The following is a 14,907-nucleotide window of genomic DNA, read 5'->3' as shown; positions in this document are numbered from 1 at the left end:
CACGGGTTCGAGCCCTGGTCTGGGAAGATCCCACATGCCGCGGAGCAACTGGGCCCGTGAGCCACAACTACTGAGCCTGCGCGTCTGGAGCCTGTGCTCCGCAACAAGAGAGGCCGCGACAGTGAGAGGCCCGCGCACCGCGATGAAGAGTGGCCCCCGCTCTCTGCAACTAGAGAAAACCCTCGCACAGAAACGAAGACCCAACACAGCCAAAAATAAATTAATTAATTAATAAACTAAAAAAAAAAAAAAAAAAAAAAAAAAAGCCCATGTCTGAGAGGTCCCAGGACCAGCTAAGAGCCTCTTCTTGCTCCTTTCCCTGCTTCTGTCCTCCCAAGGAAACTCCTCCAGCAACAATGATAGGGACGGCCAACAGGTGTGGATCCTTAGGTAGAAGGGAGGCTGCAGTCAGAGCTGCTGCCTGATTTTCTGCATCTCTCAGCCGCCTGCCAGCTGGGGCAGCGCGGGGGGAGGGGGCTGACCCCAGGAGGACTCACTCTCCAACACACATTTTTAATACGCCAGTTAAATAAATATTTCAGTCATTTAATAGCAACTAATACCCAACCACCCTCCACTGACACCCGCCCTTGAAAGATCTGACCTAAAGTTCAGGCTCTTTCCTCCCTGCCCCCACCTGGGGGTGCAGTGGAGCCCCTGGCGGCCTAGCAGTCTTGCCCTGCAGCTGCTGGGGTCTCAGGAGCGCCTCTGCGGGACTAGAAAAAGCCCCCACCCCCAGGAAACCCCCGCCGGAATCCCAGTCTAGGCCACTCACCGGCCTTCCTGAGAGTTAAGAAGTCAGACACCACAGCCAAGTGGAATACAAAAATAGAGCCTCTCTTTTGTTTAAAAAAAAAACAACAAAAAACCCAACAGCAAACAATTATCAACAACTAGGGCCCAGGGCTCCCCCAGCTCCTCCCCAGCCTTCAGTAGCGCAGACCTCATCCTGCACCAGAGGAAACCTCCGGCGCTGGGAGCGGCGGGGAGGGGCCGGGCAGGGCCTATCGGGGCTCTGGGGCCCAAGTCCTCTGGCTGCCGCGCAGACTGCGCGTGAAGGGCGGGTAGTTGAGGAACTCGAAGCGCAGGCTCTGCTCTGTGGTGTGATGGCCGCGGGGCAGTCGCTTCATGAAGTGGACCTCGCGCTGGTGCTGCCGAGTCTTGGAGCCCTTGCGGGGCCGACCCTTGCGCGTGAAGGCCATGTACCAGCCCTCGTACTTGGCGTTCTGCAGGGCCGTGTAGTTGTTCTCCAGCACGATCTCCGTGAACACACAATCCTTGCCTTTGCCGTTGCTCTGCAGGTAGGGGGGGCCAGACACGGTGTCACCGGGCTCTGTCCGGAACCCGCCCCCATCAGAGGCAGAGGGGAGGCGGCCCCAGACAGCAGGTGGGCACCCCAGCAGATGGCAGGGTGGGCAGCCCCACCCCCTGCCCGGGCACCCGCTCTCTAATCCCTGACAACTCGCAGCCCACCCGGCAACTTCCTGTCCTCCTGGGTAGCAGTGACACATGGCTGTCTACAGAGGGGCTGGGCCCCAACACAGAGAGGCAGAGAGGGGGCCCAGCCCCTGCCTACCCTGGCCTCCTGCCCACCAGCCTGGCCCAAGCTGCTAGCACCCGTTTCCCCACCTGCCCCCCTCAGCCCCTCAGGATGCAGGCCTGCAGCCCCAGCGCTGCCACCCTATGGGGGAAGGAAGGCCGGTGAGGAGATGCTGAGCCCCAAGCCCCAGAAGCCCAGGAAGCGGGGAGCTCGAGGCTGTAGAGGAGCCGTGACTAATGGGGCCATTTCAGAGCTCCACCGAGGGGCTGGGCCTGCGGCTTACTGAACATTCCAAATGCTGGTACCATGTAATTGGACATAATAGCAAAGCAATTTGGCGATTTGTTAAAAAGATATATGGAATTTACCAACCCCCCCCCCGCCCCTTCCCTAGCCTGCCTTCTTCCTCCTTTGCTTTTATAGCTTTTCATCTCTCAGTTTCCTCCTCCCTCACCTCCCCCACCATCCAATCATTAGGTAACCCCAAGGTGGCCCTCTGTCTCTGCCCACCTTTTTGGGATCCTGGAGGAGCTCAGCCAGCCCAGCCTGCTCCCCAGGCCCCAGCCGCCCCCTCCCTTCCTTCTAAGACCTCACCTTGGCAATCAGCTTCCCCTTCTTGTTCATGCAGATGTAGAGGCCTGTCTCAGCTCCCCGGACTCGAACCCGGCTCCCAAAGGTGTCCGTCTCCACAATGAGCTTTGCTGTCAGGGAATGTGGGGGGAGGGTGGTTACTGGCAGCTCCCTGACCCCCAGTGTTCCATGTCCCCATCCCAGCTGGCCCATCCCAGGAGCAACTGCTCCAAGAGCCAGGTACCCAAGCCGTTGGCTCCAGCCACTAACATGCTGTGCAACCCTGGGAAAGTCAAGTCTCCTTTCTGGGCTTCAGACCCCTTACCTGGGTTTACAGAAGGGGGGTGGATGAGATCATGGCATATGAACTGGTTTCTGCAGAGGGGTCTTGGAGCCATCAAACTGAAAAGACCCTCTTTTAAAACTAGACTAATAACTTTTATGTCGAGGGCTTCAAGTAAATTTTAATTTGACTAGAATTCCGCTTCTAATCAAAGATCTCTGAGGATTCTTCCAACTCAGAATATTATATGCACATGCCTCATAGATCATTACAAACGTCCGGGGTGCAGTGGTGACCTCCACTCCTGAGGTCAAACATAAAAGCACTCTCTTTTGTTTCTGGTGCCTCGGGTTCTAACCCACAGCCATGGCCACCCCACCCTACCCCTGCTCTGCTGAGAAGTTGATAGGGATGAGACAGCTCTCCCTACACCCACAGCCCATGGCCGGCTGCTTTCCCAGAACCTCAGACACCAGCTGGGAGGATGCTATCTCTTCCCCACGCTTCCCAGTCACCCCGGTCCCCAGCCCCAGTGTTCAGAAATCAACAACTCAAAAGTCTTTTCTCTCACCCTCCAGCAGCCCTGGGCTTCTCACCCCAGTGACCAAACACTTTCTGTAGGCGAGGAGGTGTGCTTGCCTCTCGCTGAGAGCCAGGAGACAGGGAGCTGAATTCTGTGCCTTCTTCCCACTCCCCTCTCCCCTTAGACGGCCCGCTTGCCACAGAAGCCCTGGTCCCTGTCCACTCTCTGCACAACTCCTCCCTTTGAGGCTGTCACCAAGAAGGGAGTGGGGGCCGACTTAGCTGTTCGGGATGGGACAGAAGGCGCTGGGTCTCCTGCCCTCCCTACTGCAGCCTTTTCCCTCCTTGAGAAAGAAGTTTGGGTACTCCCAGGTCTGCCTCCCAGCCTGTACTGACAAGGTGGCACCTTCTCTGTCCCTGAAACTAATGGGAGGTGATGGGCACAGGTCAGCAAGGCAGCCCTCACTGCCCAGCCTGTGACTACCTGCCCCCCTTCACAGAAGCACAGAGCTGGGACCCAGTAGCCAAGTCCCCAGTCTGGCTCCAAGTCAGCCAGGGAAATGCAGCTGTCACCTCCCCTCCCACCCACCTCCTCTTGGACCCAGCCAGTCTGCTCATCCCTCTCCTGGTCTGCCTTCCCGGGCAAGGAGCAACTACTTGTAAGGGCCAGGAAGGACACCGACTGGAGAAGAGGGGAGAGGATTCCATTCTGAGGATTCTGGCCAAACAGGGCAGATAGGGATGGAGCCCTCTGTCCCTTCCTGGGGCCCATAAGGAAGGAACTGGGACTTCTCTGCTGTTCTCCCCCAGATTCTTCCTGTCCTGGCTATACACCCTAAGCCTTTGCTCTTGGGCCCTCCAGCTCCTGCTCCTGCCCACCAGGCAGGGACCAGGGAAACTGAGAAGCCTCCTATAATTGTAAGGAGAGAAGTGGGCATCAGACCTCTGATGTCTGAAGAGGAATTCCCCCATGAGCAGCTTAGCCTCTTCTTCCCTCCCCAAAACCCAAGGATGCTGGACCATTTGTTCCAATGGGAGCAAACCCAGGAGGAGCCAGGCATTCATTCCCTTTCCTTGGAAGCTGAGAAGGGCAGCAAGTAGCCAGTTTGGAGGGACAAAGGGACGGTAGGCTGGCCCTGCCAGCCCAGCGGGGGAGCTCGGCCACCAGGCAGGCCACCCCCAGCCCCACGCCACCGCAGAAAGCCCCCACTCTCCTTCCTGGATGGATCTGGGGAGCTGGGGCCGAAGTTTACAGCAGCTTTCCCGACTGGGCTTTTGGAAAGCTTAACATTTTCAAACCTATTCTTCCACCCCAGTGACAGATTTATCCCAGGAAAATTATGTCTCCTTCTCCAGCTTTGAAGGGAAGTCAGCTACGTCGATGCAGAAAAAATGCAGCGAGACATACTCGATCCCCCAAACTGGCTCGAGAAGAGGAGAAAGTATTCAGGAAATGTTAAAAAAGGTGAAAGTAAGAAGAGTTTTAATCGCTCTGCCAGACGCGGGGGTCTCTCCAGAGATTCATAGAGAACAATCTTGAACCTCTTTTTTAACATTTACAGACTTGCAACTCCTTTCAAACTCCACATCTGAAAAAAAGCCTCGTTCTTTTTCTGTTTTATATCATTCTTCATTTTTCTTCTTAGCTCTTAAAACGCCTCACCTTTTTATTACATTTTAATAGAGTCTTCCCCTCTCCTTTCATGCTTGTTTAACTTGGTCATTATTTAAAGGTTTTTAAACTCACAATAATCGCTCTCTAAAAACAACACCAGCAGCCCAGAGGGCTTGCTTTTCTCTTGGTACATCCAGGACTCTGGAAATTGGCCTTGTTTCAAGGAAGGAATATTGAATGCTTTAGAAATCAATCAGTCCTCAGCCTCTCCACCTCGCAGTAGCTCCCTGTACTCACCACCCCACCGGCAGCCAGGAGCCCCACTCTGACTGACCGCCTGGGTTCCTGGACAAGTGGAGAGGGGAGGGCCCTTCTCCTAGCCTAGTCCCCATGTGTAACTGACCCTCCTGATCAAAGTATTTAAAGGTTCACAGCAACACCCCCCCAAGCTGGGAGAGTTGAAGGGATTTCTCTCCCTTCTCTTTCCCACTCTCCTTTTGTGGGCCCTGGCGACATATCCTCTTTCAAGAGCTTCCCTTAAACCTGGGCCCCCTCCCCCTGAACCCTCTGCCTCCACCTGCAGTGGGGAGGGGTATGAAAGGGGGAGGTGGAAAGGGAGATTCCTGGATTCATTCATCTGCTGGGCAGGGAAGGGGCACCTGTGGGCCGAGTACTCCCCGAGGTCCCTTCCCCAACCCTCTCTTCTCCAGCTGACCCCCAAGATGCTTTTTCGCCTTAACTCTTTCCCTTCTGAGCTGGGGAGCGTGCAGGCCTCTGGCCAGCGCAGATGTGACTGGTAGGTCCAGTCATAGCAGGGCAGCCTGGGGAAGAGGGGCCCATTCCACAGGCTACCTTTACCCCACTGCAGTGCAGCTCGCCTTACCAAAGGGGTCCCCGTCTTCTGCCATGGCGTTGATGCGCTTGTTGGCCAGGACCTGCACGTGCTTCCCGCTGGTGCGGCTGTAGAGTTGGTAGGTCCGGATGAGACGGCGGCTGAGCTGATCCGTCACCAGGCTCTGCTCCCTCACATGCTGTGTAAAATTAGGTGAGGACTGAACAGTTACCTTTAGGAAATTGAAAAATACACAACACGCCATTATAATGCTACTCTGCCCAGGGGCCCAAGTGGCCCCCATCACCCGGCACCTCCCTCCACTGCCCCAGGCAGCCGGCTGGGGTCCCCCCAACATACCAGCTCAGGTCACCCGCCCCCCCCCCCCCGCCAGGAAAGTCGGACAGACCCAGCTTAGCATGGATGAGCCCGGGATGGAGAAGGATCTGGACCCACCTGTTGGGAAACACCCTGGGACTCCCGGCCAGCTCGGAACAGGGAAGCGAGCTCCCTGCCCAGCGCAGGCCCCCCGCCCGGGCCTTCCTAGAAGAGCAGGGCGCTTTTAAGTCGGGAGGCAGCGCTGCCCGACCCCTGACATTTATAAAGACAAATTCACGGAGCAAATGTTGAGACCGCAGAGGACCTAGGCACCTGATCCTTCCGCCAGTCCCGCCGCAAGTCTCCCCCGAGAGCCGCGGAGAGGGTCCCTGCGACAGCCACCGTACCTCTGACAACGAACGCCCCCGGGCCCCGAATGCCTCCATCCTCGGCGGCCGGGTGTGGCTGCCCGCAGAGTTCCCCATCCTCCCCCACCTGGCTGGGAGGCGTGGGAGACAGAGCTGGACTCCGAGACCTCGGGTTCTAGCCTCGCCACTCACTGGCTGTGTGACCTTAGGCAGGCGCTACCTCTCTGTTCCTTAGTTCCCTCCTCGGGGTAGTTAGGGGTTGCATTTCTAAGGTGCCTTCCAGCCCGCCGCGCGGCCGCAGGGTCGGTCCTCTTGCCCCTGCCCGACCTTGCCCCCCGGCGTCCCCCGCCGGCTCCGGCCCCCGCCTCCGCGCAGCGCGCCTTACCTGGGCTTGGAGGCAGAGAACCAGCAAGTGCAACAGCCTGTGGGAGACAAAAGCGGGCGGGGAGAGAGGGGCGCAGGGTGAGCGGCGGGCGGGCAGGCGCGCGGCCGGGGGCGCGGGGCGGCGGTACTCACAGGCAGCTCAGCGCCGAGCGGGGGCTGCCCATGGCGCGCGGCCGGGGAGCACGCACAGCCCCGGCGGGATCACGCCGGTGCGCGGGAGGCCGCGGACAGATGAGCCGAGGGCGGCGGCGGCGGAGGAAGGCTCGAGGGCGGGAGCCCGGGCGATCCCGACGCGGCTCCGCAGGTCCCAGGGAATGTCGAGCTCGCCGCGCCGCGCCGAGTGCCTCTGCGCCGCAGCCGGAGCCGGTGGCCGCTGGCTGCTGAGGAGCCGGAGCGGGAGGGAGGGTAACGGGCCGGCAGGGGGGGTGGGTAAGTGGGAAGGGAGGGGGAGGGGAGGGGGAGGGGTGGGGGCGGGGGGCGCCGCACCGGGCGCGAGGCGGGGAGCTCGGGGCGGGCGGCCGGAGCCCGCAGCCCCCGGCTGGGAGCGGGGGCCGGGACGCAGCCCGGGGCGGGGGCGGGGCGGACCGGGGCGGGGCGGCCGGCGGGTCTGGGATTGGGGGTCTGCGCGAGGGGAGGGGTCTGGGGACCGTCTGGAGGGGCGGGGGCGGCCAGTGTGGGCGCCTCCCCCCAACCCCGGCCTGTCCCCTGGCGCGCTCTTGGGGTGCAGGCGGGCGGGGATGGGGGGCGCCTCGGGCCTCCCGCCCCGTGGAGTCCCGACACCCTCGGCTGGAGCTTCCTGGACCGCCGTGGGAAGGTGCCCGGTCTCCACCGTGGGACCCGGTCCACTTACGCCTCAGGCTATACGGCGGTTCTCTGAGCCGCCTACTGTGTGCTTCGCTTGGGCCCGCCGCCTGCAAGTGGCCGCTAACACTGGAGTGAACTGCTGTGCGCTCGTCTCTGGCATCTCTGGCAGTGCGTGCTTGCGTCGGGGACCCGACACCCACTTCCATCTTTCGGCTGAGTACCCCGCCTTGCCGGTCTCTCCTGTCTCGCTCAGTCTCCAAGAAGGCCCTGAGATGGAGAAACATCTTCTTCTCCCCTTCCTGCCCTCATTATCACCATCACCCCTGCCCCTGTACCCCCCCCGCCCCCATACACACTAACCTGAAGCTTGAGCCACCTATATGGGAGAGCCCAGAGGTCCCTGGTAAGACCCAGAGTCACTGCCACCACCCTCATCCCCCCACCTCAAAGCAGCAGGCAGAGGGCGCAAAAATTACTGCTCTCAGCTACTTTTCCTGGGGAAGGGACTTAGATCCAGGTTGCCCAGGCTTTTTCTCTCAGAGTCCCAATATTTGTGCATTGAACAGGTATTTACACACCTACTGTGTACTAGACATGGACTGGTGGCTTTGTGTCAACTGTGGGGGAGGGGGAGTATCAAGAAGGTAAGGAGTCGTCTAAGCCTTTCCCAGCCACTCATTGCTTCCCTCCAGGGGCTTTGGGAAACCCTGAGCCATGGTGCTTCTTTGAGAGCAGCCTGGGTGGGCAGAGGTGCCCTGGGACAGATACTTTTGAGGAGCAGGTGGAGTCACTGATGCTTTGCCCAGCTGCTGGCCTCGCCCAAGACCTCCCCTGCCCTACTGCCCCGGCCATGTCCTTGGGGATTGGGCTGGAGGGTTTGGGGTGGTCCCAGGAAGCCATTAGGCCAGAGGCAGTAGGCAGCACAGCAAAGTTCTGCCTACCTCCCCTTTCTCTGTGGCCTACCTTTCCCACTCCCAGCCATAACGCTAACACTGAGCGAGGTCTAGATGGGAAAACAGAGTCAGAAGACTTGTCCCAAGATCTCATCCCTCCCCAGAGAAGTAGACTTCCTGAGCCCACCTGTTACCCACCTCCAGGAGTCTGTTCCCTCAACTGGCTCTTGCCCACACAGACCGCCAGGCAAGGACCATGTCTTACTAGCTCAGAAGCTGCAGCTCATGGCAGAGAGCTGGGCAGGGGTTGTTCTGCAATTAGTATTCGATGAATGAATAATGGGGAAACTGGCTGAGCATTTAGACCTCAGTGCATGTGGGTCTTCCATGGAGAGGCTTGCCTTCACCACCCTCCCAACAGATAATAATCATAAGCACCACCATTTACTGAGCACTTGTATTTGCTAAGGGCTGGGTTTGCACCATCTTCTCTCAACCCCACTGGGAGGTGGGCCCACTGGGGGAAGACAGGTGAGGTGGGCTGCTCCAGTGCCCACAGCCCAGACCAGCACATTTCCTTCATTTGAGCTCCTCTGTCTTAGAGGTTGCCAGCCACTTGTTGGGTGTCTAACTCCCCAGCTGCACCGCTTCAAGCAGGCAAGATGTTCACCATCTTAACCTCATGCCCTGCACATAGTAGGCCCTTGAAAATGTTTATTTGTATGCATTAAACAATGAGTGGAGAGATGGGGAGCAGAGCATGAGAAGGGCCTTCTCCTCACCAGGGACCCAGCCCTCTGAAAATAGACTGATGAGAACAGCAGGGAGCAGGACCCAGACAGGGGTCAGGGCATCCAGCCCATCCTTAGTGTGCATAGTCCTGGAGTCACAACCTGAGTCACTCTGGGCACCTGTCCTTCCCCGGACTGGGGTGGAGACAGTCCAAGCTGTCTCCACCAACCCTGGTTTGGAGCCCCCAGAAGGTTTTGAAGGAGCTGGGCTGAACCTCAATGATCTTAATCCACCCTCCTCCCTCTCCCCCAGAGGTGAGAAATCCAGGGCCTAAAAGTGTGGAGGTCACGGTTTGAGTCCTACGCCTTAACCTCCACCAAGGGGCCTGTACAGACCAGAATTCCTTTATATTTGGAGAATTTCCCCCAACTGGACCTTCGTCGATTTCGGGGGGATTCTTCTCATCTCTCCAAAAGTCCCTGTCTCTAGAAGGAGGGGGGCGGCAATAGGGACACCTCCGCATCAGGCGCCGGGTACTGCCAGGGCACACCCCCGTGAGTGACAGATGCAAATATTCCATCGGGGCCCCAGCAGGCCGCTCTCTCCTCCCTTGCTCTCTTACTCGCCTCCCGGCCAGCTCGCTCCTTCCTTTATCTTATCAAAGCCCCGTAATTACAATTGCTATTTTGTTTCCTCGAATCTGCAATCAGAGCTCCCTGGCCCTGATGAGGGAGCGCCTGTCAACCTGATCGCTGAGTGACAGCCGGCCACCTTTCCCGGCCGCCTCCACACTCCGCAAACACAAATACACACACACACACACACACACAAACACACACACACAGTGTCCATCGCCTCCTGCAAACACAAACACACACCTCTCGCCAACACAAATAGCCCCTCTAAACACACACCTTCAGCCTCTTTCCAAGTGCATCGGTCGCCCCCCCAGCACAACCCCGGGCCCCTCAAATCCACACCAACCGGCCGGGACCGCCTGGACCGCCGCTCGCTCAAACGCGCGCCTCCTGCGCCTGGCGTTCAAAGCGCCGCAGACCCTCCGCCGACCGTTCAAATGTAAATCGCGGAGACTGTGTTAAGCACTTTAGGCCCGGGTCTGGGAGTCGTCCCACTTCACCCCCCAAATACAGTCCTGCCCCTCCTCCAAGAGTCTGCAAACCCCGGCGTAAGCCTTCATCCCTCAGCTCTCAGGGGCCAAAGTGAATTGGCAACTCTCCTACTGTGCGCTGAGAGGGCAGAAAGGGGGATCGAGGAGAGGCGGGGGCGGGGAAGGAGAAAAAACAATTCCCAGCTCTGTCCGCCGGGCGCCCCGTCGGGCCGGGAAACTCCTGGACGAAGCAGATGTGGATTGGGCCCCCACCGCGGGCAGGAGAGCGCTCGGCGCCGGCCGGGGCCGCGGGAAAGACCCACCAAGAAACCAGCAAAGGCGTACAATGAGCGATCAGCCGCGTCGCGGGGGGTAAATATTTGGGCGGGGCCACGCACAGGGGGTAGATATGTCTGCTGGGGAGGCTTCCCACGAGGGATGACTCTTCGCTGCACTCAGCCAGGCTACTGCGCCTTCAACCATGCACGTGCCAAGGATTTTGGAGGCTATAGACGAGAGGAGGAAGGGAAGGGTTCTAACAGGAGCCCTTCCAATGAGTGAATGAACGAACGAACGAATGAAGTCGGCCTTAGTCGCCCAGACCACTGGCGGGGCACGTAGGACCCTGCACCGCGGCGTACCCCTAAGAGCCCCTAGAGAGAGGCGGCGCGGGAAGCCGCACGGCCACAAGCGGTTTCAACCTCGCCCACCAGAGGGCGGCAGCTCCACCTTCCCCTCTACCTCCTGACCCCGTGCCGCGAGTAGGTGAATGGTTCTATTCTGGCTGCCCCCTCCACCCCGGTTCCTGGTGGAAGCACTTCAGGAAAGTCCTGGAGAAGAGAAAGGGGCCTGCGACCCTGATCACCGCAACACAGAGAGGGATCATCTTCCTTTATCCTCAACTTGAGGAAAAAGGCAGGTTAAAAATCGGACCTGTTTGGTCCTCACCACAGGGAGAAGGGAAACTCCTCCAGGAATGTGTTGAGGAGGGAGTGCTTTTCGGTGTTGTGGGAAACACTCTCCAAAGTTTACCACTCCTGCCCCAATACCAGCCTCTTCGGGTTATCTAGGGACCCCTCCCACTTGTTCACTCCTTTGCCCAGGGGCCGGTGTGGAAGGGAGTGGGCCCGGCCCCACCAGGCACTGTTCTCTGTCCCTCCTCAGCATGTCTGGCCCCAGGCTGTCTCATGAGGTAACCCTTTGTTTGTTTGTTTGTTTATGGGGCACCGAGACCACCCCTCCCACCCCCCAATCGACACAGCTGCTGAACTGCTGACCTCAGACTTGGTCATATACACACTCATGCTCACACCAGGTACATCCCTTTCTCTTCCTGGCACAGCAGCAGCCAAGCCCTAGAACCACCTTATTTCAGGCACCAGAGACTGCCCCCGCCCCCCACAGACCAGGCAGAGGGCTGGGGGGCAGGAACCCCTTAGCCCAGGAGGCTGAATCCCAGGGGCTCCTCTCTACCCCCATATGCCAGGCCACCCAGATTCTGGTTTCCCTGTCACCCAATCTGGCCAGCCCCCTCCATCTGGCCCCTGGAATCAGGTTTCTAAGGGCCCAGGCTGTCTCAGAGATGGCCTGCATGCCTGGAAGGAGGAGCAAAGACTGGCCTCTACCCTACCCCTCTCAGGCCCTCTCAGGGCTTGAGCCCCCTCATGGGGCTAGGGATGCACATTCCTCGTGCTGCTTAAGCCCCCTTATCTGTCCCCCTGCCCATCAGCCTGAGTGCTGACAGAGGCCCAGACCCCTTGTTTTGATGCTGATAACCTCCTGGGATGGCCCTCCCCCACCTTTAGGGACTGGGAACGGGCTTGGTGTTGGGAGGTCCTCTTCTAGGAAGGCATTTGGGGCCCAGGCCTGGGCTAGTCCCAGGGCCCTGGGAAGAGCAGGATCCCACATTTCCTCACCCTCCCCCAGGCCCAGGGCCACCCTTTGTGCTGCCACAGTGCCACCTGGTGGTCCCTAGGGGAATGCCACCCCAGGAGGGAAAGAAGCCACACAAATGAGTTGCAGAAAAAACTCCACACCACTTTATTTCAACCTTTATCCAAAAATGTAAAAAAATGTTAAAAATGTGTAGTCCTGAGCATCAGATGCTGACCTCCAACCTCATAAGCAAGTGGGGAGAGAGGGTCAGGATGGAAGTTCAGAGTTCCTCCCACTCCTGAAGAAAAGGGAAGCTCCGGGTGTGGTACAGGATTAGAACACCAGGGCACTATGGAGACTGGGACTCCCTCTCTCCTAGCACCAGACCAAACCCCACCCACCCCACCCCACCCCACCACTACCCATCCTCTTCAATGGAGAAGACACAAAATTCTTGAAACTTGTACAGGAACCTGGTGCATGTGCATGTGGCAGGCAGCTAGCTGACCTGAAGAGAGCAAACGAGGGGTCAGCATCTAGGTCCAAATCTGCTCCTCCTGTCCCCTCCCAGGCCCTGCTGGGCATGCCTCCCACCCAACTCACCAGGGAGGGTTAGAACCTGCCCCCCTGCTTCTTGGCAGGCAGGATGGGGCACAACTCAGCTTCCTCCTCCTCACTGCCCTCTTCTTCGCTCTCTTCCTCAGAAACATCATTGCTTATAGTAACTGGTAGACACACAAGCAGTGAAGGGAGGAAGAGAAGTTAAAGCCACACCCCCTTCATACTACAGGTCATTTATTCATGCCCTGTGGCTCTAGGCTTGTAGGGACCCTGACCTCCCAGAACTTATGTTCTAGGTGGGAAAAACCTCAGATACTAAACTAGATAACAAAGAGGCAAAGGAGTCCACATCACTGGAGCTGGAGAAGCTGGGACAGGTTCCACGAAGAACGGCTTGAGTAGGACAGTAAGTGGAGGGCACAGCATACAGGGTCTGTATGGGAACCGCATTGGGAGATAAGGCTGGGGTGGGGTAGGAGTCCTGATGGAGAGTCTACTGGAGGCAAAGGAGAAGACTCTCACCAATCTGGTGCCGCCCAGTGATCCGCACAGGGCCAGAACCTGACTTCAGGCGGAAGGTTACAGGTGGTTGGAGCTGGAAGTCATCCAAACTGAGCTGGGAGGAAGACAAGGATGAAGGCCTGGCCCACCCCATCTTGTGAGAAATCCTTAAGTCCTCAATTCCTACCTCCCAATCCCCCAAGGTATGGCCAGGGAACTCACCATGGGTTGGCAGGACAACTTGAGGTTGGCCACAGGGACTGCGATCTCCTGGTGGTCATGATTCCGGGCCACGACTTCTACCACATTACACTCATCTTTGGCCCCCTCGGTGAGGCAGAGCTGGGAAGGGTACACAGGGCCTCGGAGTCTCCCCAGTGAGGGTGGACACCACAAACGGAGGCATCTACCCTACGACTTGCCCAGCCTCAGGGGTCCCTGGATCACCTGGCCAGGGGACCCCCATGTGGGGGTTGAGCAGAGGAGGTGACGCCCAGTAAAGCGGGGGAGGGGAAGAGACGCGCGGGTAGAGGCCCGCTCAGGTCAACCTATTCCCCGCCACCCCCCTTACCCGCCCCTTACCATGGTCAAAGCCAGCACGTGCTCCGCATCATCCTCTTCCTCTACCTTGAAGGTGAAAGAGCGGGTGTGGCCTGAGAGCTCACAGCCTGGAAGAGAGAACAGGGTAGGTGTGCGGGGGCGTTTCTCCGAATACCGTTCACGTGCAGCCATGGACTGACCGGCCATTCACACGCCCGCTCCTCAGGAAAACCTGGAGCGCTCGGCCCGGACCTCGCCCAGCACGACTAGGGTAGGAGCCTGGCTACCCCCTTCCGCTCCAACTGCCGCGTGCGAGGCCCCCTCCGCCCCCACCCACGTCCTGCACCCATCTGCCTTCCTGTTCCTCAGCCCTGCCTCTGCCCCCGCACCACCCTCAGCTCCTCCTTTCCTCAATACCGAAGAAAAAACTGTCCATAGTGACCGGGGTAGGGACTCGCAGACCGCCGATCCCCCCGGCCCGGGCTCGGCTCTCCTGACTCAGAAAGGCCAAGGCGGCGGCAGCGCCGGCGGCCATGCTGTAAGGGCCGTCTGCGGCTCCGCCCCCGACACGTACAAAGCCGGGGACTCGCGGGGGTTCCGGCCCCGCCTATTAAAGGAGACGCTCGCGAGGCGCCCCCGGTCCCGGGCTCCATCAGCCCAGTCTCGTTCAGGAGCCTCAGACCTGTTGCGTCTGTGAGACCGCAAATAGAGTAAGTAACATCACAGAAGCATCAACTTGGGACTAATGTTAACGTCCTTGCTCACTTCAACAACCAAGACTTTGAGGGCGGTTCCTGCCTCCATTTTCTCTAGTTGTGCACTCTGTCTAGTGTCCCTCTCTCCCAATCCAGGGTAAGCTTTCGTTAAAGTATCTGAGAATGGAAACCTTTCCAATTCCCCCAGCAAAGGCGAGATACAGTGCAGCGTTTTTCCTATAAAAGCGAATACACTCAGATTTGCCTTCCCTTCAAGGGAACCGAGGAGTCTGAAGGAAGACTTCCAGCTCCGGGTACTTTGTATCCCAACCACTCGATCCTCTCCTGGATGTACTCCCTGCTCTAACAACCCTTCAGCTCACTATCCAGATGGTGGCGTATCTTCACTGAACTTCAGATGCTGGCTGGATGCTGGTGCTTGCTAGCATAGCACGTTAGCTCAAGCGTGGGACTAATTGCTGCTCCTGACAGAGGCTCGCTAGTCCAGGAACACCTTTCTGTCTTAAGACTCCCGCCTCATAATTTGGGCTACGCCCCCAACTTTCACCTTTTGACCAAATTATCAGGCAACTGCGTTCCTTATTCTGTTAGGTGGCAGGAACTCAAACTAGCTGCCCTAACTTACCCCCAGGTTATAATTGTGGCAAGAGGGTGGCTTAGCCAGTCTACTTTTCTTTTGTTTTGCCTTGAGGGAAAATATGGAAGGCAATCTTTTAGTGGAGATGGAAGTGGGAGAGAACTGCCT

General features: G+C 58.4%; 2 protein-coding genes across 5 annotated transcripts; both read right to left on the bottom strand.

Moving 5' to 3' along the window:
* Positions 1-1,004: 1,004 nt before the first annotated feature.
* Positions 1,005-6,596, bottom strand: FGF8 (fibroblast growth factor 8). Of its 4 annotated transcripts, none has more exons than XM_007187307.2 (6): positions 6,565-6,596; positions 6,434-6,470; positions 5,819-5,905; positions 5,414-5,594; positions 2,135-2,241; positions 1,005-1,295 (listed from the first exon to the last, which is right to left on the bottom strand). In XM_007187307.2, the coding sequence occupies exons 1-6, from the start codon at positions 6,594-6,596 to the stop codon at positions 1,005-1,007; spliced, it is 735 nt and encodes a 244-aa protein (XP_007187369.1). The 4 variants fall into 4 exon arrangements, with proteins under 4 accessions (XP_007187369.1, XP_007187370.1, XP_007187371.1 ...); XM_007187308.1 differs by having other exon boundaries at positions 5,414-5,561; XM_007187309.1 differs by lacking the exon at positions 5,819-5,905.
* Positions 6,597-11,985: 5,389 nt separating this feature from the next.
* NPM3 (nucleophosmin/nucleoplasmin 3) lies at positions 11,986-14,020 on the bottom strand. The gene is made up of 6 exons (XM_007187306.2): positions 13,864-14,020; positions 13,489-13,574; positions 13,129-13,248; positions 12,928-13,021; positions 12,448-12,569; positions 11,986-12,352 (listed from the first exon to the last, which is right to left on the bottom strand). Exons 1-5 carry the CDS (start codon positions 13,979-13,981, stop codon positions 12,457-12,459), a joined length of 531 nt encoding a protein of 176 aa, XP_007187368.1. The 5' UTR covers positions 13,982-14,020; the 3' UTR covers positions 11,986-12,352; positions 12,448-12,456.
* Between the last annotated feature and the right edge of the window lie 887 nt (positions 14,021-14,907).

Source organism: Balaenoptera acutorostrata, chromosome 16 (genome assembly GCF_949987535.1).
Source record: "Balaenoptera acutorostrata chromosome 16, mBalAcu1.1, whole genome shotgun sequence".
NCBI classification, from domain to species: domain Eukaryota; kingdom Metazoa; phylum Chordata; class Mammalia; order Artiodactyla; family Balaenopteridae; genus Balaenoptera; species Balaenoptera acutorostrata.
Note: the sequence above shows the minus strand (reverse complement) of the source record. Positions and strands in the feature narration are given on the sequence as shown.

Bases quoted from the DNA above. Each gene is read 5' to 3' on its own strand.
- NPM3 (XM_007187306.2), bottom strand. From the start codon at position 13,981: ATGGCCGCCGGCGCTGCCGCCGCCTTGGCCTTTCTGAGTCAGGAGAGC. The intron at 13,575-13,863 runs GTATTGAGGAAA...TCTCTCTTCCAG, and splicing joins TATGGACAGTTTTTTCTTCG to GCTGTGAGCTCTCAGGCCAC. The intron at 12,570-12,927 runs GTGAGAGTCTTC...TGTGTCTACCAG, and splicing joins CACTGGGCGGCACCAGATTG to TTACTATAAGCAATGATGTT.
- FGF8 (XM_007187307.2), bottom strand. From the start codon at position 6,596: ATGGGCAGCCCCCGCTCGGCGCTGAGCTGCCT. The intron at 6,471-6,564 runs GTGAGTACCGCC...TGTCTCCCACAG, and splicing joins CGCTCGGCGCTGAGCTGCCT to GCTGTTGCACTTGCTGGTTC. The intron at 5,906-6,433 runs GTAAGGCGCGCT...CTGCTCTTCTAG, and splicing joins TTCTCTGCCTCCAAGCCCAG to GAAGGCCCGGGCGGGGGGCC.